The sequence below is a fragment of the Oryzias latipes genome, chromosome 6 (genome assembly GCF_053564925.1).
Source record: "Oryzias latipes strain Hd-rR chromosome 6, Olatipes_Hd-rR_3.1".
NCBI classification, from domain to species: Eukaryota; Metazoa; Chordata; class Actinopteri; order Beloniformes; family Adrianichthyidae; genus Oryzias; species Oryzias latipes.
In genome coordinates, this window is record NC_136242.1 from 23,313,279 (window position 1) to 23,338,324 (window position 25,046).

Below are 25,046 nucleotides of genomic sequence, written 5' to 3' on the forward strand. Positions count from 1 at the left end.
AAGAGACAAGCTCTCAATATAATAGAACAGGAGACCTAACTCAATAATGCCTGCACTAAAAAAGCAGAGTTTATTAAAGCCATTAAGAGTGAGAGCTGAAGCCTTCCCCAAACCTTATGAGTCAAAACGTCTGATATGCTTGAGTCATTTTAGAACAATGGAGGATTGCTGGAGTAATGGGACAGATTCAGAACTCATGACATTTCCAATCGAGTGGAAAATCAGAGTGACTCTTGACTAACTTGGTAATCTGCGTTTCCACACTTGTGCCTGTTTCTGAAAATACATTTTGTCTTTATTTTTTTGTGGCTTTAAGTTAACACATAAAAATAATGTATTTCTTAATAGCCGTTAAAATTGAGTTCAAAGAAAACATGTTAGTGTAGGGGGTTTTCTGCAACAAAAAATGTCAAACTTGGTAAGTTAATAATGGTTCTAAAATGTCCGGTTGTTCAATTTCTTTGATACACTGATAACCAGCATGCATCAAAACGTCTGCAGTGTAAACAGTTAGAAAAACGACTTAGACCACAAAATACAACTGCCAGTGTTTTCAGAACAGAGATCAGATTAAGATCAGGATAATGTGAGGCTCATAAATAATGTGGTAAAGAACAACATTATTTCATCCCCACATCTGAAGCAGACTGACCTAAAGAGACATCCTTCAAAAAAAACCTAAGCAGAGGATATTCACACAAATATCTCACTACTGGCAATCACAACAGGTAAGGGGAGGGGAGGATTTGGAGCATTCTGCTAAATGAACTAATGTTTATTAAAAGTGTTTTGGGAACAAATGAGATAATATAGGTCTGATGACCAAAGCATGGCTGACACTGCAAATTCAGAAGTACAACAATTGCAATCACATGATGAGCAAAACAGATAAACAAGAGACAATAAAATAATTAATGTTGTAGTAAGTGTTCAAACTAAATTTAGGTTTAAAGCTGCTTCTATGGAGCTAGAAGAGAGCTGTACATAAACTGAATGGTCCAAACTTAAATGCACCTTTATGAATGGCAAAGAAGTCCTTCACATTATTGTGAAAGACTCATAACGTCATGTATATGAAAAAAAAATAAAAATAAAGAACAACACTGTCATAGTTTGTGCACATCTGCAAAAATGTTATTTATGATTAAAAAAGTTGTATTCACCTTTAAAAAATCCTGTGGGGGCGTGTTTACTTGCAAAACATGGAAAACGATGTCTGTTCTTGTGAACATTGCAGTATAGCTAAACAGATGAATCCAGTTTAAATAAAGATTTGTACTTTTGAATTCACTACCCGTCATCACAAAAGAGAAGTTTTAAAACTATCAATAAAGTTAAAAGCAAAGCAAAAAAACAAAAACAAAAACAGCAGATACTAATTCCGGTAGTTAAATATATAAATGTGATGAGTTTGGATTGAAGTTAAAAACCAAATCTATAACTATAAATAGCTAATAACTAACTAAGTAAATTGTTAAAATCTGTCATAAAGGTGTGGTGGTGATCATTCTCGCCTTCTAAACATGGAAATGTCTCAACACTGGCAGACAGAAGCTAAATTACTCCTCAGGCTGGATGATTTTTTTAAGTTAGTCATATTTATAAAAACAAGATTAGGTCAATTTTGGCTATTTGAACAATAAAATGTTTAATTTATAAAAAAACATCAATGTGTTTGTTTCAAATGGACTTAACAAGCTTCAAATTTCAAAACTGAAAAGATCAGCTGTCCACTCCATCAATCCTGCTGCAAATCACAGGCAGGATTGACACCAACTGTCCATTTTAGAGAACTCTTTCCGCTTTCTCTCTAGTTTTCATAAAAAATACTTTTTTGTTCTTGCTACTAGTCCATCTCTGAGCATAAATTCTTCAGACGACGGTTTCTCTTACATCTTCGCGTTGAGAGAATTAAAAGAACTCCTCAAAGGTGCCGTTTTGTAGCAGGCAGCCAACAAAAGGGGGGAAAAAATCCTCAGTACCATTTTTCTTATTTTTCTCATTCTCAGTGTGAGAACTATGTGTCACTGCCTCTGGCCTTAACATCCAATTCTGTTTCAGCCTCAAGCAAACAGCTCCATCACATAATTCATATCTCTGCTCTGTTTTGCTGCCCCTCTTTTTCCACACCTGCTTGGCTTTACAATGAACTTCCAAAGATCTTGTCTTTGTATTGCCAAAGCCGATAAAGATGTAAAGAAACAAAGAAAAAACATTGAGCTTGTCACTGTATCTCTGACTCTTTTCCATTAGTGCTTTGAGTTGCACTACAAAAAAAAAAGATTTAAAATTAATGTATCTTTACAGTTTATATAAAACTGCAACTCACAACATTATCAAATGTGACATAAAAAGATGTAAATGATTAACACAATATTTTATTGCTTGTGGGTCATTTGACGTACTGTTGTAGAAATAACTTTATTGCAGCTTAAAGGAGTTATGTCTGAACAGAATTCACTTGTTTTCAGCCAAAGATTAGAGCGATCTAAATGTTGCACGCTGTAATCTAGACCTCAGATGTGGAAAAAAGCCCTGCATGATGCCTTATTGTTCCTCTGTATCTCTTTATCACTGCAGAATTTTCCCAGATGGTAGAAATTAGTTATCAGTCCAGAGCAAGGCTACAGAAAAGACCCCCGGCCAATGTGAGGTGAGGATGATAAGAAAATATAGCAGTTCTGGTTTGTATGTGTCGCTGGAGCTTCTTTTATCAGGGCTGGCTTTAAAACTGCTTTTGACTTTTGGCTAAATCTATTAGCACAAAGAAGTCATTTTTATTTTTTTACTCTACAATGGTTTCACTTATGTATTTGCTTACAGAGTAAAGACGTTTGAAGCAGCAAACCTTTAAATTCACATTTAAGACTTAAGGAGGAGTTCCACTAAAGTGGAAAAGTAGATTGATAAAATTACACAATAAAGGTTCATCCTATTCAGGATTTAAAGTCATTCACCAAGTGAGCCAAACGTTTCCAAAAAAATGATGAAATAGGAGCCAACATGTGTCTATGGCATAATGTTATTATTCTGGTGAAACTGACCTAAAAAAACGTTGGAAGAGGAAACGGACTGCAGTAAAAAAGATGACAAATATGCAAATGTGGTTAGAGGTAACAAGATACATTTTAAAGAAAACAAGCTGACTGCAAATATATTGAACACTGGGCTTACATTATAAGAGCATGGAGCTGTAACAATAACTGCTTAAGCCACATTATTTGTATCTGGGTGTCTGAACAATTGATTCCAGGGAAAGCACATTTCCAAAAAAGAAAAAAAAAAAGCTCTTTTCAAGGAGTGACTATCTTTCGTTCTGCTTTTTTTTACCTGCAGAATTAATCTTGCAGGTAAAAAATCTAAAATGAGTGGATTATGATTTTAGTTCTATTTTTAGTTCCGGTGATGCTACAGGAAACAAAGACATGGAGCAGCTACTGGTTAACTCACTAAACTATAACTAAACGAAGCACATCATATAGTAAAAATGAATAAAAAATTAGTAAAATACGTTTTTGCAATTACAGTAATAACAACCTGTACCCTCACAAGACATGTTTTTAAATTACAATCAAACTGAACTGGTCAGCAATCAGTAGGGGATTTTAGTTTGTGAATTAGTGATTCAATTGAATTGCACTAAAATTCAAATCTCTGTAAAATCCTTAATTTTCTGAATCCTGAATCTCACAAAGGGACCATGTGGAAAATGTAGTTTGAAGTAAAGAAAGTGCAGACTGTAACATTTGTGTCACATATGTCATTGTGTTGTTTGGAAGAATCCTGACAGTTATCAAAAGTGGAAGTTTCAAACAGGACCACAGAACAAAGAAAATAGTACAGTTTTGACGATAACATAAATAAACTCATCTTATCTGAATCTGATGTCAAGATTATTTTATTTTAAAATTTCCACAAAAGCAGATATCTATAATTAGAGTTGCAAGAATTTGTAATTTACTTTTAAATTAGAGCTTAGCGATGCATGGCTTTAGTGTTTTACTTCATAGGATACTCTATTTAAAATGAAGGAATGACTGAGATCAATCAGATTATTCTCTTATCATTAAAAACACCCTCCAAGAAAAATCGTGTGTGTGTTTATATATATATATATATATATATATATATATATATATATATATATATATATATATATATATATATATATATATATATATATATATATATATATATATATATATATATATATATAAAACTAAGCTTAAAATTACATTTCTGAGTATTTCTTTATTCAGAATGTTGTGAATCAAGGGTAGATGAAAAGATGCCATTTGAAAAGCCAATAACGACAGTTGGGGCGCCACAAGCTCCCTGCTCCGCTCCATTTCGATGCATCCACTTACAGACAATAGATCCATGTACGTCTTTGTTTTCGTCATCTGAGCTGGAATCTGGCTCAGATCTGTACAACTAGATAGCTCCAAAATCGCTCGCTATTTTTGTTGCACCAGTTATGTTCCGTTGCGAGGGGTTGTGAGCTAGCAGGAAAGAGTGTAAACAAAGGGATGAGGTGCAATGAGGGAAGGTTTGCGCCACCAGTCCCACAATTTAGAGGCAAATTTCTAATGAACTAATGTCACTTTGCAGAGATTATGTCTTAGAATACAAAAGGTTTTTTCCTTTTGGCTAAAAAACAGCACAATCATAATTAAACTACCACTGGGAACCCTTTTCAGTCGATCAAAAGTTGATTGGAGTGTGACTTTAAAGCCTTCATTCATGTTCTTTTGAAAAGTGAGTGCCTTCACTTGACACAGTGGCACTCAGCAGCATGGAAACTTCAACAATAAGGTACAACACTGCAGAATGACAGGCAAGCACACATAGGCCTACAGCCTACCTGCCACAGCTGTCATGGCAGCAAAGGAGTTCATGCACACACAGAGATCCATCAAACTGTGTCTACACATGACTTGAAAGAACTACCGGTGAACATTGTCTGAAAGAACTCATGACACCGTAAAACAGACTGTGCAACCTGCCCACAAGCTTTAATATTCTTTGCGCTTGTGTGGAAGTGACCTCCCGTCCTCCAGTGCAGCCCCCACTGGAGGACGCTTCACTGTGAGACCTGCTTCAGCTTTGATTCTTTGCTCCTACAGTCCTGCCATCCATTACATTCTGATATAAATCTGTCTCCCACGGAGAGATGGCTCAGCAGACTTGACTGATTTTGATAAAAGGTGCAAGTAAGGCCATTAGTCAATGACAAACAAAGAAACAAAACCCACATCCACATGGAGAATATGTCACTCTATGACAATGCATATTTCTTCACAGGGTGATAGAGCAGGGCATACCTTGTTCTGTGAGTTTATAACACTGACTCAGCTAAACTTTAACACCAAAGACATGTTGTGCTCTCTTTTCCTTTCTCTCTTTCTCTTTCTAATAAAATGGATTAGTCGGCTATGCTAATCTATGTGCTGACTCCACACAGAAAATATATACAGTACAATAACTCAACTCTCTGCATGTGTAGAAGCACAGAGCTACATAAACGCCTTGGTATTTGTATACACATGCACCCTTTAGCGATGTTAGAATTTGCATACTCCCTTTGCATTTCCCCTGTCAGCACTGGAAAGTTACTTAGCGTTTAACGACTTTCTGCCTTTATTCAAAACTGACTCATAAATGTAAAGCTACAAAGAAGGCGTGCAAATATTTGTTTGGAGCTAAATGCTTGATGTTTACAGCCAATGTCCAAGCTTCCTCAAGTTTTTCTTTTGCAATGCCAACATGTAGGATAAATATTTTACTGTGTGAGTAAATTCAATTATAAAGCATGTCCGCTGTCATTTGCAGGTAGAGCTCAAGCTACATGTTTTTTCAGGGCTGATACGATACATATTGTTAGTATTCAATAAGGCCAATAACAGAAATTTTCATGTTAAGTCAACGATACAGCATATTTCTTATGATGGAGGACATAAATATATACATAAAAATTAATCTAAAGTATTTATTCAGGAGCAGACGGAAAAATGCTGTCTGATAAAAAGCATATTTGTGACATAGAAAATATGCTGGGCGGGCCATAAGCTCCCTGCTCTGCCCCATTTTGATTCATCCACATGTAGAAAACTCGATCCATGTTCGTCTTTGTTTTCCTCATCTGAACAGCCATTTGCTTAAAAACTGTACAGCTGGATAGCTCCCGTGTTGCTTGCCATTTTTGTTGCACCAGTAATGTTAGGTTGGGGTTGTGAGGGGCTGTAAATGAGCAGGAGATCATGTAAATAGATGGATGATGGGATGTGGGGGAGGCTTACTCCATGGCAACAGTCCTGCCAACAAATCAGAGGCCAATTTCTGATTAACTAATGCCGCTCTGCAGAAACAGATTTTTCGATTTTGGCTAAAAACAGCATAATCAAAACTGGTAACACTTTTGAAAAAGATCAAAATGTAATTGTATCGGGCCTTTAAACGCCTCATAACTATTTTACTATCCTATTTGTCTCTTTTATGATAGATTCTAGTCTGGACTGATAATCATAAACCTTCCTCACCACCAAGGTCAGCTGTGCATTTCCATTCACAAGAGCTGTCAAATTGTATTTGATTGGTGAAATTAAAAGTAAAGTTCAAGTAATTGAGCTTGTCAGATTTTCAAAATGTTTCAAATGGAGAGAATACCTTTACATTTTCTCAAATTTAAATCCAGATTTTGTTTTTAAAAAGTGTGTTTGCACAGAAGAACTTTTGAAACACTGTCTGACCATGAAGGTATTCCAGGTGACATTACCTTGGCTTCCAGTGCTGCTGTAAGGAATTTATGATTTAAGAGCTTCATTGCTTCATCTAAAACCTCTTTTTAGCCTAAGACCCACAGTGTTTATAAAAATGTAGAACATGGAGACTCCAAAGTGAAAACAAAAATGATTTGATAGGACAAAGGTTCCGTCTTAAAGTAACCAAAATAACACTTAACATTTACTATTCCTCGTCAGAGTGGCATCAAATCTACGAAGGGTAAATCTGCCCTTGAAATGTTGATAACATGAAAAAGCAAAAAAAAGAAAACACAGGAAGAGAGATACAAGATAAGAGAGGAGATAAGATAAGTAAAACAAAAGAAAATTAAAAGAAGATAGCAATTTCAAAAACTAAGAAGCGAACACTGTGATAAGAGCTAAAGCTTTTGATATTTAGGGGATATTTGAATATTTAGGAATATTCTCTTTTATGACAACCCTTACAAAACATGTCCAGTGTCCTAATCTTCCCTCATACATTCATACACATTTCCTTAAATAAAATAAATAAATAAAAACACTGTAATGATGGATGATTACACACCAGGAAACATATTTCCTGTCTAGTAGTATCTATTCGCTCCCACTACATCCTGTATCACAAAACTATTCAAACTAGTCAGCCAATTATGTATTTGAAGTGCACATGTATGTGCTTTAAAGGAGTTTCGGCTTTAAACAAACATTTTTGACACCAACTAGAACTTATAAACACAATTTTACGTCCAGGCTTTTATCAAATATAATGCAATACAAAACTCAATAGATATTGCTTTTTGGTTTCCTTTTATCTTCAAGTATTCTTCTGCGGTTTCCTGTTCTGGAGGACTTTCGGAACATGTAGCAGTCCCTTTTTCCGGGATATCCTTTGTTCATTTCTGTGCACTAGTGCTCCAGAAACACTCAGCTCCCAAAATGACATGATTCATTAATGATTCAGTCCTTTCATATTTCATCAAGCGAATTCATCACTCAATCATGAATCATTGCTAAATGTGTACAGATTCATCTGCAGTTCAGATTCGGGTATTTTAGTTTGAAGCTGACTGGTTTTCTTATGAGAATAAGACCTTCTTTTACTTGGACCATTCCTAAAAACTCACATATGGCTTTTATGTTCACTTTTTTGTTTAAAATGTTGTTACGGTGTGGCGCACAAAAAAAAAAGTTAACTAAAGTTTATAATGCCAAGAGATATATTACATTTATAAATCCACTGGATTTACAGTTTTCACGGGGGTCTAGAGACTCCCACGAATCCACAGAATCTGTGAATATGGAGAACTAACCTCCATACAAGTGTCTTGAGTTGTCTGAGCTTTTGTGATTAGTGCTGGGTCATGCTCGAAAGCAGTGATTCTAAGAACCGCAGCCTGGTACGGAGTCGGAAGCGTTGACTCTCAAATGATGGAATCCCATTCTTGACTTTGTTTTTGCTGCATGCTCTCTGCCTGTGTGTTCACATCAAACGTGGCTCGCGCATAAGGGGCGTCAAGTTTCAATGTTAAGTCAATGGTACAGATGGGATCTGAGGTCCTGCGGAGCATTTTTAGTGCCAGGCACGGCGTGTAATTTGAGCGGCGCAGCGAGAGTTCAAATATCTGAAATTTGGCCAGGTTGCCGCATCGCATCGACCAATCAGGGACTCGGCTTTGGGCATGTGACGCATTCAGTGACTCGATCAGCGGGTGATGGACATGGTTGATCTATCCAAGTGTTTTCATCCTGAACTGTGATACATTTTCTTATTCCGCCGTATTGGGGCATGTAATGGAATAAAAACAAGAAAATTGGCAATTCTAAGGCTTCTCGTGAATACACTACACATTAAAAAATTTTTAACATAAAAATTATTATTTTATGCAAAGTTATGATAAAAGAAAGGCTAGAAAAAAATAATTTGTAAAGAGTCGAGAGTTGAGAGTCGAAAGGGCCGATTCTTTACCGGGAGGCGAATTGAAAGAATCGGCTCCCGGGAACGAATCAAAGTGCTCGTCAGAATTTGTGAAGAACCCGAGTCATAAGACTGAAAAAAACAAATCAGCGAATATTGAAATGTGATAAAACGGGGAACACTGTATTACAACTGGACTACATTTTATCCATGCATTCTTCAATTTTCAAACAATGTTCCAATTAAATAAACAGTCACTTCATGTGAAATTAAAATATCTGATATAAACTTGAAATATAACTTTAAAACTACCAAATGTACTAAAACATCTCAGAATCACAAAGAAATTTAATATTAGGGTTATCATAGCTTTCAGGATCAATTTTTATAACTACTAGGCTAAATGTGCCCCAAGTTTCAGTTTAAAATTAAATGAGATATTAATCTTGGCAAAACCCCTCAGGTTGGTTTTAATCAATTCGGTGTAATTGTGTTTCTAGTCATTATTTTATTTATTTTTTTGTTAAAATTGGTCCAATTTAGCTTTTCTTTTTTTTGTTTGTTCTATTTGAGTTAAGTTTTTTTCAGTCTTTCTCTGTTTATCAGTTTTTGTTAAAAACTGTATTTTGGGCCCTCCATTAAAAATTTAATAATGACACCTCCTACAAGAAAGCATAAGGGAACTAATAATAATTAACCAAGTTGCAATGGAAGTCATCTATCAAACATTTATCAAAAAGAGCCAATATCTTCTTAGTATTTCTAAATTCTTCTGGGCTACAACACATTTTTTCTGCTACAGGGGTAACTAGAAAAGAGAAGACAAAATTGTAAATTCTTGTAAGAAATATCTATTAAAGGCAATCTAGTCGCACAGCAAACAGGTTAGCCCTTTGAAAACTAAATGATAAAATATACAGTGACATGTAGATATTTTATTTGGCTGTTATGGTGTCTACAGCATCAACTTATGAAGTTGTGAAGAAGATGTAGTATTTTTAAGGAGGACGGCTCGGACGGGTTTGCAGCTTTGCAGTTCCAGTGAATCAAACCACAGATTTCCCCCAAGCTACCATGGCTCATCATTCATGTGGTTAAGGATGCGGCTATTTAAATCATACTACTTTCCCAATTTTACTGGACCACAGCAAATGCATTTAGAAGTAAAGATTTATGTCCCCATGTGCAGATAAAAAGTGCAATGTGTCTTTTTGTCTTGATTTAGTGCAGAGTTTTACCACTTTGCCAAGACTTTCATCTCATGATGTTACAGAACCTGTTTTCCATGCAGAATGACACACTTTTGCAGTTTTTATTCAGGATCTCCCATTTTCTTTCACTGTTGTTCTTGGAGTTCATTTGTTTGCACCAATGCACTTTAATCTCCACCAAATAAATCATATCTCCTTTCAGAAGGATCTGACTGCAAAATACTAATATATGTTTTGGTTTTGGAAACAAGAATGTGAATTACAGTAAAAGGACAAGCAGGGTGAACCTGGATCAGTTTGTGCTCTAAATGTCCAGTATTCCAAAGTGCAGGTATCATTTTTACAGCCAGGACATGCAATAACGTTTTACCCTGTTTTACTTTCTGTCTCCATTACAATTCTGGATGAATCAGCTCTATCTTTGCATTTCTGGAAACATCCTGCACACTTCAAGTGGTTTCATTTCACATGTAATTTTTTCCTCAAATGCAATACAGATGTCCCCTAAAACATATTTTGTCAGTTATGATTTTTAACTTTTATGTACATTAATACTTGTGAAACAGACCTGAAAATACCTTATTATGTGGAAAATATATCCCAGTTCCTAAAGGAGTGAAACTGTCATTTCAGCTATAAATTAACTTTTTGCAAATATCCTGAGCTGTGAACAGTAAATAACATGAAAAATACCCAGAGATGATAATGTGCATTCAGGCACAAAGATAACTGTTGAGGGATCTTATTTTATGCACTAAAGTTGAATATGTGATTTGTGTATTGTTGCCAAATGAGATACAATGTTTGATTTTTGACACTAGCATGTGTTGGTTTGGAGGTCATTGTGTTCATGTTTATTGGAAGGATTGTTTGCTATATAGGAAGCTTTTTGTTCTTAATAAATCTACCAAGAGGTTAAAGATTATTTCCTCCACCACATTTTTCCCTTTGAGTTCATCGCTGGTGAAGCTGCATAGCTCAACAATAACACAGCTTTAGAAATCCAGCATCTTTTGCAGAATCTTGAAAAGCAAACGTAATGTAAAAAAAAAAAAAGATGTATAATTGAAAATCTATTAAAGAAGCTCAGTCTGGTCGATTAGATAGTAGGAAAAAATTACCTGTCAGCAATTTGGTTTTGTATTTTGCCAGACGTCGTCCAGTATTGTACTTAGAGATGTTATTTTTTAGGACGAAAGAAAAGTAAAAAGCTGAAGTGGAAATTAATTTCCTGTTCTGACACAATTCTAGCTGGTCCTCACTTAAAAGAGTGGAGTTTTTTCTTTGTGAATTACATGCAGGTCCAAAACTGTAACATTTGAAATGGCGGTCTACACTAAAGAACGAAAGAAGAGGCCACAGGAGGGAGAATGGCATCTTAATTATCTTTTCTATTGCTCTTAGTAATGGGATAATGGGGGGGGGGGGTTGTTTAGCATGATTTCTTCCTCCATTTAATCCCAGTTTGTTTGTATAAAGCAAATGTTAAAGTTTAAAGAAACTGTGCCAATAAGCAATGTAGAGCCCAAAATGGTGTTTCTGTTTATTGTATTGCGTCAATTTCTCTGTTGGGCTCAAATGTGGTAAGAAGGCAACAAAAGTCTCCAATATGGCTGACCCAAAATCAATTTAAGGATTACTGGTATGTCTTAAAGACACCTCAGCTCTCTTAAACCAGATGTAGCCAACTGTTAACACTAATGCTCTGTTTGCACCGGGCATGAAACGCGCGCTAAGTGCATTCTTTAACATGCGCTTAGCATAAGTTGTTTACTCTCACTACCTAATACTAGCGCATGTCTGCTACCAATAGCTGGAAGAGGCTTGGTGCAAAATGTTGAAAAGTTCCAAATCTTGTGAATATTGCTCCAGGTATTTTCTTTCACAGCTCTATTCCAATATTTGAAAGACTTGCTGTCATATAATTCCAGCTTGGCACAAACCGCAATTATTCTTTTTTTCCCTCCATATTCAATTTTCAAACGGTTGACACTAGAGTAAATAAAAAATAAAATAAAAAGCCATATATGCGTCACTACTAAATCCGAGTCCCTTATTGATCAAAGTTCAACTTGGTTTAATATTCAACACACATCCAATGTATGTGGGTTTTGTACATAGAGCCCAAAAATGGTCGTAGAAACTTGTGTAGTGATGCCTGAATGCAAGTCCATAAACGAGCATTTACGTGTGTTTACACATTTTTTATTGAAAATGATCGCATCAACGAAGCTTTAGGTTTTACTCCCATCTGATCCCCCAAAACAGTAGTGTACTAGTTCGAAGAGGACAGAGATCACGGCTGACTCTGAAATCGTACGTTTCTGGTGTCATTGAAAAAAGTGAGAACAGTCAGAACTCCATCACAATGTTAGACAAACTACATTCTGCACTCATTGTGCTCATAGACACACCGTCGAGGCAGAACGCTTGTATTTCCTACACAAAGTTGTATCCTGATAGCACAGGTACGTAAAAGCCATTTCTATTTATTGACAAATGATGAATATCAAAAATGCCTACTGCCATCTACTGGATCAACACTCCAGCATGGGTCAAGAAAGCAGAGAGTCTGTGGGTTGAGTAATTAAAAACCTATTGGGCCATCTGTGGCTAATATGAGGTCACCAAAAAACTTGACTGTTACAATTGCCCACCACAAAAATGTGTTACCACAAAAATGCGTTGCCCACTTTAGACAGTAAAAAAAAAGAAAAAATTGAGAAAAATTGCTATTTCTCAGCTGTACAAAAATGACATAACGGTACATACTTTATAAAACTAGAAATCAAAAAATCCCCAAACTCATCATATTGCAAAAGAGAATTTCAGAAGACCAGCTGATCTTCATGAGAAAGAAAGCAGGACTGGTGCAGAGCAGCAGAGGACAAAACCTGGCCCAGCAGCTGGATTGTTTCGTCTCCTGACAGTCCAATTACTTGACTGGCTGACCTTGTAAAGATTTAGGTTGCACCAAAAACCAGACAGGAAACAAAGGCAATTTTATGTTTTAAAATCTGACTCTTGCCAAAACTTGGTGAGTACATGTTTTATAAAGATTGTAAGCAAACAAATCCTACAGTTAATTAACTCATTAAAATAATTTCAATATCAGTAGTTAAAGAAAACAGAGTGCATAATGGTGTATATCACTCAACCTACAAAGTATTAAACAATGATGTTCATTTAATGTGTGAGATAATTAAATGAATTCGTATCGGTAACAGAAGTATACAATGAGCTGGCTGGTCATAAGTAGCAAAGATAAAAGCTAAGAGAATATTTGAAATTGTCTTAATAGTTCTACATTTGACTTTTTTTTGATCCCTCTATTGTGTCATCTTCCTACACTCGTCGTGCTTTTCTGCTTCCCTCCCCTCCAAAACGCTCTGTTCATGTCTGTCTCGGCTGCTGCAGCAACACTGATGCTTAAGCATTCAAGGGGAGTGCAGACACACTCCAAAACTTCTTAATGGACAGGCTAAAAATAGCCCAGGCTGGATCTGACTGGGCTGTTCATGCAGCTGTGAGTCATTCAAGTGCGCTGCGATGTGAGGAGAGTAAGGGAATGGATTAAACAAACTCAAAGGGAAAAAAAAGTTTGGATGGTTGTTTAGATATGAACACAAAGAATTTTAGGCGCCACTTTTTATGACAAAAAAAAGGTATTGTATGAGCGTGACTGATTGAATGCTCTTAAAGGACATTCTACCCTTCAGGACACTTAAAACTAAGAACAGCTGAGGGTGTTAACACAGAAATGTTAGCGTTTTTTTCATCTGATTATTTAAAGTTGTGTAGGTTTAGAAGAAAATGCTGGAAAACTACAGGTATCTGGAATAAAACAATCTTTTCAATTTAGCATCAACAGTTCTAATAGATTGGAACAACAGTGGCTTTTCTGGAAATGAGTGACACTGTAATTTGTTTGCATCATTAGAAAGGGAAGAGCAGTTCATACTCACATCATTATCCCCTCCATTACCATGAGTAAACATCTCCTATTAGCTCCCAGATACAGGCGCAGCAGCATGTGTGCTGTGTGCATATGTGTCAGGGAGTGTTAACAGAGTGGCTGAAGATACGTAGCATAACTGTGACAAGTACAGACCTTCTGTACATCACAAATGTAATAACATGTATTCCTGACCCTCTGCATGTGCTGCTTTGTCTTTTTAAACCCTAAACACTGAGGTGAATTTTAATAACTTGGATGCTGCGCACTCTATTAACACATATCAGTGCAATCCACATTGCTTTCCTAATGAATTCAATCAAGAGTCTTTGATGTGTGGCCTCATTTTCCATATCAGTGGCTTGTGTTTTTATTGTTTTGGTTTTAATTCAGTACTAAACTTTGTCTTTGTTTCCTCTCCTGTTTTCTGTCCCCTCGATCTGTGGCTGCAGATGAACTTCAGACTGAGAATGGCTCTGGCTGTGCTGGGTGGTAGCTTGAGGACATTCATGGTGACAGATAAGCACCAAGACAGTCAGTTTTGCTCAGTTTGTTTGTTTGGTCTTTTTTTTTTACCTTCTCTGTCTCTGAATGAAAAAGTGTTTTTTTTTTTTTTTTTTTTACTACAACCAGTACCCCATCATTCATACAATCCCATGTTATTTAAAGAAAACTAAAATTGAAAACCATGTTTAGCCTTACTTTTTGAGTCCCTGCGCCGATCCTTTTCCACAAAAAGCTCTATGACCCTGTTGTAAAAGTCTTCCTTATTTGCCTTTAGTTTAATGAGTCTCTACCTCTCAATGGAGATTATGGCCAATGAAGAAATACGTCCTTGGTCAGCTGTCAGCTCACGTCTGCCCCCTGCTGACGAGGCCCACCCGACCAGCAGCTTTTACTCCGCCCTTACAGTCAACACTCTGACCGCACATCATTGTTAAAATTGAGTCCTGCAGTCAGACATGAGGTGAAGGGTTCCAGAGCCTCACCCGGAGTTTCCGCTCCGTATATGATCGCGCAACACTCAAATTCAGCGGTTTTAACCTCAGAAACTGTGGAAAACGTGTCGAGTCAACTGAAAATGTATCTTTAACACGGATCAGTGGAAAATAATATTTACTCAATGTACGTTTTTCTATTTTATCACAATGACAGGTGAAGCCGAGCCTCATGTTGCATGCATGCGTGGGTTTTCTCCGGGGACTGCGGCCTCCTCCCACTGTCATAAAAAACATGCTTCATAGATCAATTGGTTACATACTGTAGGTGTAAATGTAAGTGTGCATAGGTGTGTGATTGTGGCCCTGCGACAGACTGCCTTCACCTGCAAGTGGTGATGATAGGGTCCGGCATCCCCGTGACCCCAAAAGTGAACAGACAGATTAGAAGATGTAAAAAAAAAAGAATTTATACAGTAAAGTGCTGACGACTTTTGATCATTTTTTGTAGATTTAATTCTCTGGCAAACTGTAAGACACAGAACGGTTTGCATCATAAAAACACGTGAGAGTTTAGTATTTTGTACCCCTTGATACATGTTGATCCAAATATCCATTGAACCACTTCTGCTCCAAATTTACCCTAATTTAGCATCGACTTGAAAGCCAAAATATAAGTGATTTGTTTTTAAATCATAGCTGGAAATAAATTCAGGCGTCAGGGGTTTAGATTTATGAGTTAGTGAGCTTCAGTATCACAATGATCTTTCCTAGCCCTCCCACCTTTGTAATTTTTTTTTTTACTCTGCCTTTTTGAAAGACGTGGACTACCATCTGAACTTTGCCGTCTCTTAGATTATGGCCCACCATCCATCTTTGTTACTATCACACCCTTTCCTTTTGCCATCTGAACCTTTGTCTTTATTCCTTTCCTTATCTTCTTCTGACAGTGCATTTAAATAGAGTATTTTCAGATTGTGGATCTCCTCACGGCTTCACACTCAGGTGACCCCTATACTTCAACGTTCATCTGAACCAGGACAATGCTCCCTAAATACACACAAGATTTCTGATATAAACACGAGCTGTAGGATACTTTAAAAGGTTTTCCCAGAGGTTGGTCACATGATTTTTAAGGACTTGGTAAAAGTGGTGCTTCACAAGTTGAAAAACTTCTTTAAGAAGACTTGATTCCCTAATTTAGACAACTCAAAAAAGTTGGTGTGGCATTTAAATTTTGTCAGCCAGTAAGTGTTTAAAAATTGTCCACCTCTGCAGTCTCTGTCTACATGTTCACAACCCAAGCTAAAAAGTTCGACCTTTCCGGTGCACCTGCATTTAATTACATTCTAATTAATTGCATTTAAAAGCTTGGCGAGAAACTCAAGACAGCCGGCATGAAGGCAAATGTCACCGGATAAAAGCAGGAAGCATGAATCCTGAGCGGGGCTGAATTCTTTTTATTTGCTTTTCTTAAAAATGGAAAACATTAGATGTGACTGTAGAAATGCTTTGCTGATAATAGAACAATTTTTGCTTCAAAAAGACACAGAGCTTTGTTCAATTTTCAAACTGATTTTATGAAAGTTTTGATATATTGAGTTATTTTTAACATTTTGTGAAATGACAGATAAAAGGTGAGTTTAAAACATTTGATTATTCAAAGCTTGAACAATAAACAGAGCATTTAACTAATTAGTGACCATCCATGGCTACGTGTATTTAAAATACTTTTAATGTCTGACCCCTTGGAGATGCAATATGCAACTTTCGAGACAAACTGAACCCAAGTGAGATTTCTGACGGTTTTCGTGAACAAAACATTTCAACAAAATCAAAAAGTCAAAACAGTATGCACTTGTTTGTGTGTCAGTGTGCATTCAGACACCTTACCTAGCCGTGGGTCATACTGCCTCATCTGAACTTCCTCCACACAGTCTGCTGGGAACCAGCCTGTCCTCCCTTTCACTGAGCCTTCCCAGAAACCTCCTTCACCTATGCTCAGCACTGACAGAGGGAGACAGAAGAGTCTTCATTAATAGAGTGCTGTAATGAAACAAAAGTGACTGTCATCAGATATTCTGTTGGCAAGATGCAGGAAAAAATGTCAAGATTAAAGATAAAAGCTTAATAAATTCTTTACTGCTTACATAGTAAAGTTGAAAAACATAAGTAGCAGAGAGAACAGGAAGTAAAAAAGTTACTTTGCATGCTCACACAATGTATGAAACAGAAAAGTCTTCAGGGTGTAGAGAAAAATATTTCAACTTTTTCTTTAAAATATAACCAAGAAATTCCTGAAAATTCCTTTAAAAAGGGAAAGTTTAAACATTGTCATAGTTTAGTTCATATTGATCCTTCCTACAGGAATAATCCACTACTTATTTTTCCTGCATTTATCTGTTTTCCCAGTAAGCTAACAGACACACCCACTCACACACTCCTCAGATATCACCAGCTGGAGCTGAGGTTTTACATGAGAGAGCCTCTCTTCTAAACTGGTTGCTAGGATACGCCAGTGTGATGTTGCAGCCAGCAGACAGCCTGTTAAATGATGTACTCTACTTCCTTTAGGCTATACTTCAAATCTGGCATGGAAACATTTCTAAGTGATGTGACCTGAGGCAGTGTGCAAACATCTTACTTTCATTCAAATTAAAAGATCAGAGAAAAGAGAATGTTGTATGGATATGAAAAAATAATAACAGTTCCTAACAAAGTAGATGTTCTTAATGTCCTATTTCAAACATCATCTGTTTCTCAAACCACATGCTTTGTTGACAGTGAGCGCTCAAGTTTCTCCTGGTAACGGAAACTTAACCTTTAACCTTAAAGTCAATTATCAGGTTCAAAGATGGTGCCTTTGTAATACATTTTTTTTCCACAGTGTTGCTCAATAACATGGATGACTTAATGTAAATTAAAAATATTTACATTCATGCTGCCTGATTAGAAATTACCCAAATTCAAATGTAGTTAGCTCCAAAATCCAGATGGATGTCTAAACAAATTACTTTTCTGATCATTTCATTCAGGCTCTGTGAAAAGAAGCTTTCTTAATGTCACACAGCAACGTCAGTCAGCTCTCCCAAAACATAAAATACTACACACCAAGAAATCAGGTTTATAGCTAATCTTCTACTCTAGTCAAAATCAAACCTGGTTTTCTTTCCTTTACCAGCCCATGTCAGCCACCTACTGTACAGTTGGAGAGTGCCAAATGTCTTAATGTGCTAAATTTAGCAAATTTCTCCTCCATGATCAATTTTCTATCCCTCGGGCCTTCCATAAATTAAATGGGATGTCATCCCCAGCCAGCAAGGTCATGTGGGCCCCATATGGTTTACAAGTGGGCAGAAAAGGCGGGCCCTGAATGGGTTCGTCTGCAGTTTCTGTGGTGGCCCCACCTGTCTTTGCCCACACTGGCCCTACTATATGAGTAGGGAGCCGACCATATAGGTTTAAACCACCCATGCCTCACTACCAAATCCGGTTCACTGATTGGTAAAATTCATCTGCTTTACCTTCAAACGCACATCAGTGTTCATGCGTATTGTGTGTAGAGCCGATAACAGTCGTAGAAACTTGCGTAGCTACACGTGAGCGCGAGAGTTTTAAATGTGGAAGCCCAAAATGTACATTTACATAGACTTCTTATTAAAAGTGGTCACTTGAACGCGGATTGCCGAGGGCCGTGTAAACGTAGCTTTAGGCAGAATCTGAATTCTTCCCCTACCCCTCCGGCTCTGACTTAGTGCAAAGTTTAGCACTTAGTTCTTCGGCAAGGGTAATATATATTTTTTAAAAATATCATGTTTTGTCCCAATTCTCTGACCTGGCTTCATACATTTAAAGGTTAGAAGAGGTGTTGTTTGTATGTTTGAAAATGAAGTCTTTATGAAATAAATGTCTGCGTTTAGGAGTAGTATTATAATCACCAGATCACCAGACGTGAGTCTGGCTACACATGTTTACAGTGAAATTGTTTTCCATTTGTCACAAGCTGCGTTTTTATATTGACTATGAAATCGTGCAAATTGGATTTGCGATAATAAAGTCGGCTAATGGCAACACGACGATTTTGAAAAAACTTGCATTTATTGAAAAAAAAGAAAGCTTTTTTGCCGCTACCATCGTACCGACTTTAAAAAGCTTCACTTGCAAATAGAAGTTGTGTAAAGTTGCCTACATCCAAGTAAAAAATTTAACAATGGTTTGGTTGGGATGGAGTGAATTGTTAAAAATAAATTCTTCCTTATTTAATTTTGTTCAAGGGCAAAGGTTTGTTTAAACACGCTACTAAAAACCCAAATTGTTTACTTTGCTATGTAGCACTGTCATTCTGGGGTGAATAAAGTGAGAGTGGAGTTCATATGGCAATCAACACCTCAGCTGGACAGCAGCGTTTAACAACACAGCCTGCAATTAATCATGCTGGGGTGTAATCACCTTCACAGGGAAGCAGGGTTTAACAAAGATTTAGCACAAGCTGACATGCATTCATACACAAAATCACACACAAAGTCTCACATGAAAACAACTCTTGGGCAAATGTTTCCACTGAGGAGATTCAGGCGTTTTTTGATATGGAGCAGCTCATTCGTTATGAGTGAATAAACTAAAGACTAAACTCTACAAAATTAATATTTAAGGGTGATGATAAGCAACTTTTCTTCACAATGAGTTTATGTTCAGCTTAAGAGATACATGAGACACTAATTCAGCGCTGCAACAGCATGCAATGTTTACTAATGAAACTTCATATCCAGTGATTTATGTAGCATGTTTTTTTGTTTTTGTTTTTAATGTGAAAGAATAGCGACAGCTAAATAAAAGAAATGCAGCATTTATCAAAACATTTTACATCTAAGTAGTCAGCATTGGTGAAATTTTGCGTCATCTTCAAAGTTATCTAGTAACAAAGATGGAGGTTTAGTCCACCCATCCATCCATCTTAGCCCGCTGTATCCCTTTTGGGGTGACTGGAGCCAACCCAAAAGCTGTTGAGTAAAGGTGGGATACACCCTGAACAGGTCACAGGTCCATTGCAGGGCCACACACTCATATGCACACAAATGTGCAATGAAGAGTTAGCAATTAACTTATAAAGCGTGCTTTTGGACTGTGGGAGACGGCTAGTATGTATGGGGGAACTCGCAAACTTCACACAGAAAGGTCAGAGCCGGGTTTCAAACTAGGGACTTCTTACGCTAACCACTGTTCCACTAGTTCGTTGGAGCTTTAGTGACTACTTAAAGGATATTTTATCACAATTTTAAAGGCTTTATAGCAAATAAACAACGAATCAACACATACTGACATCTGACATGGATATATTGTTATGGATCCGCCCATTCTTTTAACACTCACAAATCGGTCACATTAAAAAAAGAAAAAAACTATGTAAATCTATGTAGATGTTGTAAATTAACACTGCATGCTGATGTAGCACTGGATCATTTCTTTTTAGCTAAACATAAACCAATCACATTAAAAACAGTTAAGAAATAGACTCTTAATGTTTTTATATACATAAATGTGTGATAGATACTCAGCCCTTTGCTTCTCACACCCTGAGGATGAGCTGCTCCTTGTCGGCTCCACCTAGATGAATCCTTTCCATCAATGGTGTGTTCATGGTGTGATTTTTTGTGTAGGAATATATAAGCATATCAACATGTGGTAAATCTTTTTAGAAAAGGAAATTTAAAAAGTTAAAGAAGAAAAAACAGCAGATTTTTTTAATTAGTCAAATTAATTCGTTCAAGAAACAAAAAAAAAAGATGAGATGGAATAGTTTGGAATAAATTGACTCAACTAAGCATGACCACATTTGCAAATGTAAAGTGGATTAAAGCTCTTCATCTAAGAAAACTGTTAGGAGTTTCTCTTATTTTTATACTTTTTGACCATTTCGGATCAAAGGAACATAACAGATGCATTTTGAATGTACCTAGTGATGAATTTATCTGCATGATAAAGAAACAAATAAACCTACATCTATTTACATGTATTTTGCATAACAAGCTAAGGCCTCATTCACAAAAAGACATTGTGTGGGTTGCAACAGTGCAACAGTAAATCCGTGTTCTGCACACAAGCAGTACCTGGGAGTTTTCACGGACACCAAATGTAACGATTTTGTTTAAACCAAATATTTGAACATTTTTATTTATGCAAACAGAAAAAAAAACATTAAAACACTTCTTTTCCTGTGAGCTTTTACAGAAATGACAGTGAAGGGATGCATTTAAAATGCAAACACGCACAGCATACAGGGTACTTTCTGTCTTTGAAAGCCTCGCAAATTCTGTTGGAAACAGCTTGTTTCCCGCGGTTGACTGTTCAACATCTCACAGACCCATTAGAGGAAATGACACATGTTCCAAGCACAAGGTATGATCAGAAAGGGATGGAAGCATTACTGAATGAGACAAAGGGAACACAGCAAAAAGAGGCTCCCATTCAAGCGCTGACAGAGGGAGAGAAGAGAATCAGAGAGATACACAGACACAGCTGACAAAGGGAGAGATGTGTTTCAACAGATGCCTGGTTATTCATGACTTATCAAGACGCCAGCTGTCTTCCGAACAGTCTAGTACAGCATTGTTCTGTACCTGTGTGTTACTTCTTTGCCTTGCCCTTGCTTCAATCAGTCACAACTCCTGGTCTATAAATAGCATCAGTGAGGATGCAGAGCTATTTATACTCCTGGCACGCCCCGCCTGCACGCTTGGATGCTTGCTTGGATTTGAGTCCTTCATTCAATTTTCCCTTCTATCCGCACACAGAGCAGCTACACACAAACACACATGGGGATGACAACTGTCATCAATGAATAAATGACAGCTGCAGAGGAGAGGAGTCAACTTTTCCTAACTCACACCAGCACAGCAAAGCGCAGATGCATCAAACGCTCTTTGTTTGCCAGCAGACATGGAGACTAAAAGAAAAAGAAAAAAAAAAGGCTCTACCGAAAAAGTTTCATGGCTTTTTGCCACTGATGCACTCACACTGATTCAGGCAGAACAGCCATGGAAAATTTGCCAAATGCAGCTTAATTTCCACAAACTGCCATGAAAGGATTACTGCATATTGGAAATGCCGCAAGAAACACAGGGAAGCTGTGATGTGTCTGCTGCTATAATTAATGATTAATTACCCAGTGACAAATTTGCACTGCTAAAAGAAAACAATAATTTTTATTTAAAGAGTTTTAGAGACCACAAAATGCTTTAGCTAGTGGTGATATGTCTTTCTTCTCAATCTAAAAGGTATTTTGACACAAATTTTCCATCCAATAAAATTCTATTCTGGATATTTTGTTTGCCATAGTTTACAGTTAGTAACATTAACACTAAGGATGCTACAATTCTTGATTTAAAACTGAACCACATGTTACACCATGAAACCGAACCGTGTGGAAAGGGAACCATTGCATTTCTACTAGTATGCTTACATTTAAAGTGTCACGCGCGTATTGTGTTATTATTCATTGTTTCATTACATTACAGCAGGCTAAGTAGGCCAGTGCTTCTCAAATAGTGGGGCGCCGATGCCAGGGGGGACGCGCGGTAGTGGCGGTTTTAGACACAGGTAATACAGGCAATTGTCCGGTGCAAAAATTTAACGTGGGGGCGGTGGTGACAGCGGCTCAGTGCTTGGGAAAAAATCTGTGCCACTATTCGGTTCCTATTGTCTGTTAAATCACAGAGTTTGTAACAGCCTGAAACCTGTGAATTCCTGTCTCCTGTCACACGCGCGGCTGCGTGTGTGAGAACGAAAGGGGAGGGGAAGTGTGGGCTCAGTCTGCCAGGTGAAACAGGGCACGCGGAGCACTGCAAGCGCTGCCTGTTGCCCAACACCAGGATCACCGCGTGCCTTATGAGGACTCAACTCATGCTAATAATGTCATTCTTTATGAACTATTGTAGACATTTTGATGACGTGTCTTTATTTTCTACAAATGTATTCTTTGTCTGCTTGTGGTTTAGTTGGTGTCAGTATTTGACATAAAGACAGCAGGTAAAGCAGGAAAACAGCTGCACTTTATGAAATCATAAGTAAACAATCCATAATTTAGAAAAAAAATCAGCACAATGTTTTTACCTATTTCTTCAGACTAAAACGTTAAATATATTGGTGCTGCTGTGTTAATGTTTCAGACCAATTTACATTAAATATTTTTTATTGACTGAATTATTTTTCTCAGCATCAAATAGTTGGTCAAAATGTTTCTAGTTTAAATAAGGAATGACAGATTTTTTTATTTCAGGCACTTTAAGATTCTTTTCTGTTATAGACAAGAACAGCGTTTCTGTGGCTAAATAAAGTTCAGATTTGTTGAAAGTGGATTTATATTGCTTTTTTCTTTTGTTAATGTTAATAGATACAATTTTAGGCATACTTACACAATTTTTATAGATACTTACCTAATATATTGTCACCGCGCGAGTGTGTTTTTGGGTAGGGGTGGGGGTAGGGGGGCGCAGAACATTTCCTTTTTAATCGGAAGGGCCTGGCAAAAATTAATTGAGAGGCACTGGTATAGGCCATCTCAATGGTTTTTCTTAATTGTTACTTGTTTATTAGCAAATTAAAAAATGATTTTCCTGATTTTATTGTTTACTGTTGTTGTTGTTTTATAATACACAAATTATATGTTGAGCCAAAACAAAACTGGGACCCAGAAACTGAGGTTTAAAAGTGAAGAAAGTGCATCATTGCATCCCTGATAAACACTGTAGAAAATAATTTTCAAATATTTTTCAAATGACTAAAGCATATATTTACAAATGGACCAACGCATATGGTCGAGTATTTGTGCCCCCATTCAGTTGCTGCTGCTTTTCCCATTAATGCATAATATCCCCTTTCATCTGTCTCTTAGAAGTGTTCAACACAAGTATTCTCACTGAAAGCATTTAGTGATTATTCCAATAATATAAAAACTTAATTGACAAGTATTCCTTCTTTTAAACAGGAATGTGCAAACCTTTACAAAAATGCACCACAGCCTTATAAGGAATGTAATATTTTAATCTCACCTTAAAATAATTTAGAATAGAAAAATCTTTTTTTTTTTAAACCATCAGATTGTGCTTTTAGCATCTTTAAATTCATTACATAATTGATGTATTTGTTCATCTATTCAAACTGTTGCTATATTTAAATCTAAACTTAAACCATTCTTCTTTTCTACTGCTGTTGTTTAAAATACTGCACTCTCATTGTTTAATTTAGCACACTTCCATTCATTTTTATTTTTTCTCCTTTCATTCATTTCAATGCATTTATTCTTTATTTAATTTTCCTGTATCTTGTAAAGCCCATATAAAACTATTTTGCCATAATAAAAACATGGGGTGTCAGCTGCACCTACAGTGTGATGCAACACATGCAACTGTACAGAGGGAGAAATGTCAAGTAAATATTTTGTGAAAACAGAAATATATTAGCCTGCATATGAGTGTTAGTGTGTGTGCGCGGGAGAAGGGTTTAACACAAAGTGTGAGAAGGTGAGTGAGAGCATTGCAATAAGCAGAGTGCAGTTGTTATTAGATTTGGATCTCCGTAGTCCTTATTAAACCCCAGTTCAACTCAGTGTAATAGAGAGAGCAGTTGTTGGATCTTTATGAAATACTGTATAAACTGGTGACATGATAGCAGCTGTCGACACACACACAATAAAAAAGGGCGAACTATGTGCCTTTCATTCGATGCAACTAATGATGGTACAGCAAAGAAAACAGGAGAACGACAGAGTCCTCTACCATATCTAAACCCAACACTTCCCCCCCCAATCGTAGATATATAAAATGATTCATCAATTAATCATTACACCCTTAGTAAAAACCTATTTCCTTTTCATTAAAGTTCATTTCCCCACCTATTTTGCCTTGATTTAGAGTGAATTACTTTAATAACTCTTTTTGTCAAATTTTACTTTATATATTTTATGAGTGTCTTTTCTTTCCCTAGCTGGTTTATTTTACTACAACATAAAAACAACCAAGTGCATCTGAGCAGACAACACACGTGACGCCGCAAAATGTTATCAAGCCATCATTCCTGTCAAATGTGTGGAAACACTTTGAATTTTACAAAGACATGTGACCAGTGTGGTAGAATATTCTGATAATGTTTGTATTATTTTGATGTGGAAAAACACAACAGTAAGGCCCGTACACACCGGGACGAATATTCGCCAGCCGTTATTCGCCAGCATTTTTCAACACATTTTTTGTGTTCACACCCACTCGA

At 36.8% G+C, this 25,046-nt stretch overlaps 1 protein-coding gene across 9 annotated transcripts in view; it reads right to left on the reverse strand.

Annotated features, from left to right (window-relative positions):
- The window catches only part of shank3a (SH3 and multiple ankyrin repeat domains 3a), a 210,875-nt gene that overhangs the window by 30,128 nt on the left and 155,701 nt on the right, over window positions 1–25,046 (reverse strand). For all 9 annotated transcript variants that reach the window (XR_002873416.2, XM_023955918.2, XM_023955921.2 and 6 more), the window contains one exon: window positions 16,677–16,790. Coding sequence is in view for 8 of the 9 variants with exons in the window: in XM_023955918.2 (XP_023811686.1) it covers window positions 16,677–16,790 (114 nt within the window). In the remaining variant the exon portion in view is untranslated. The remainder of the gene's footprint in view (window positions 1–16,676; window positions 16,791–25,046) is intronic.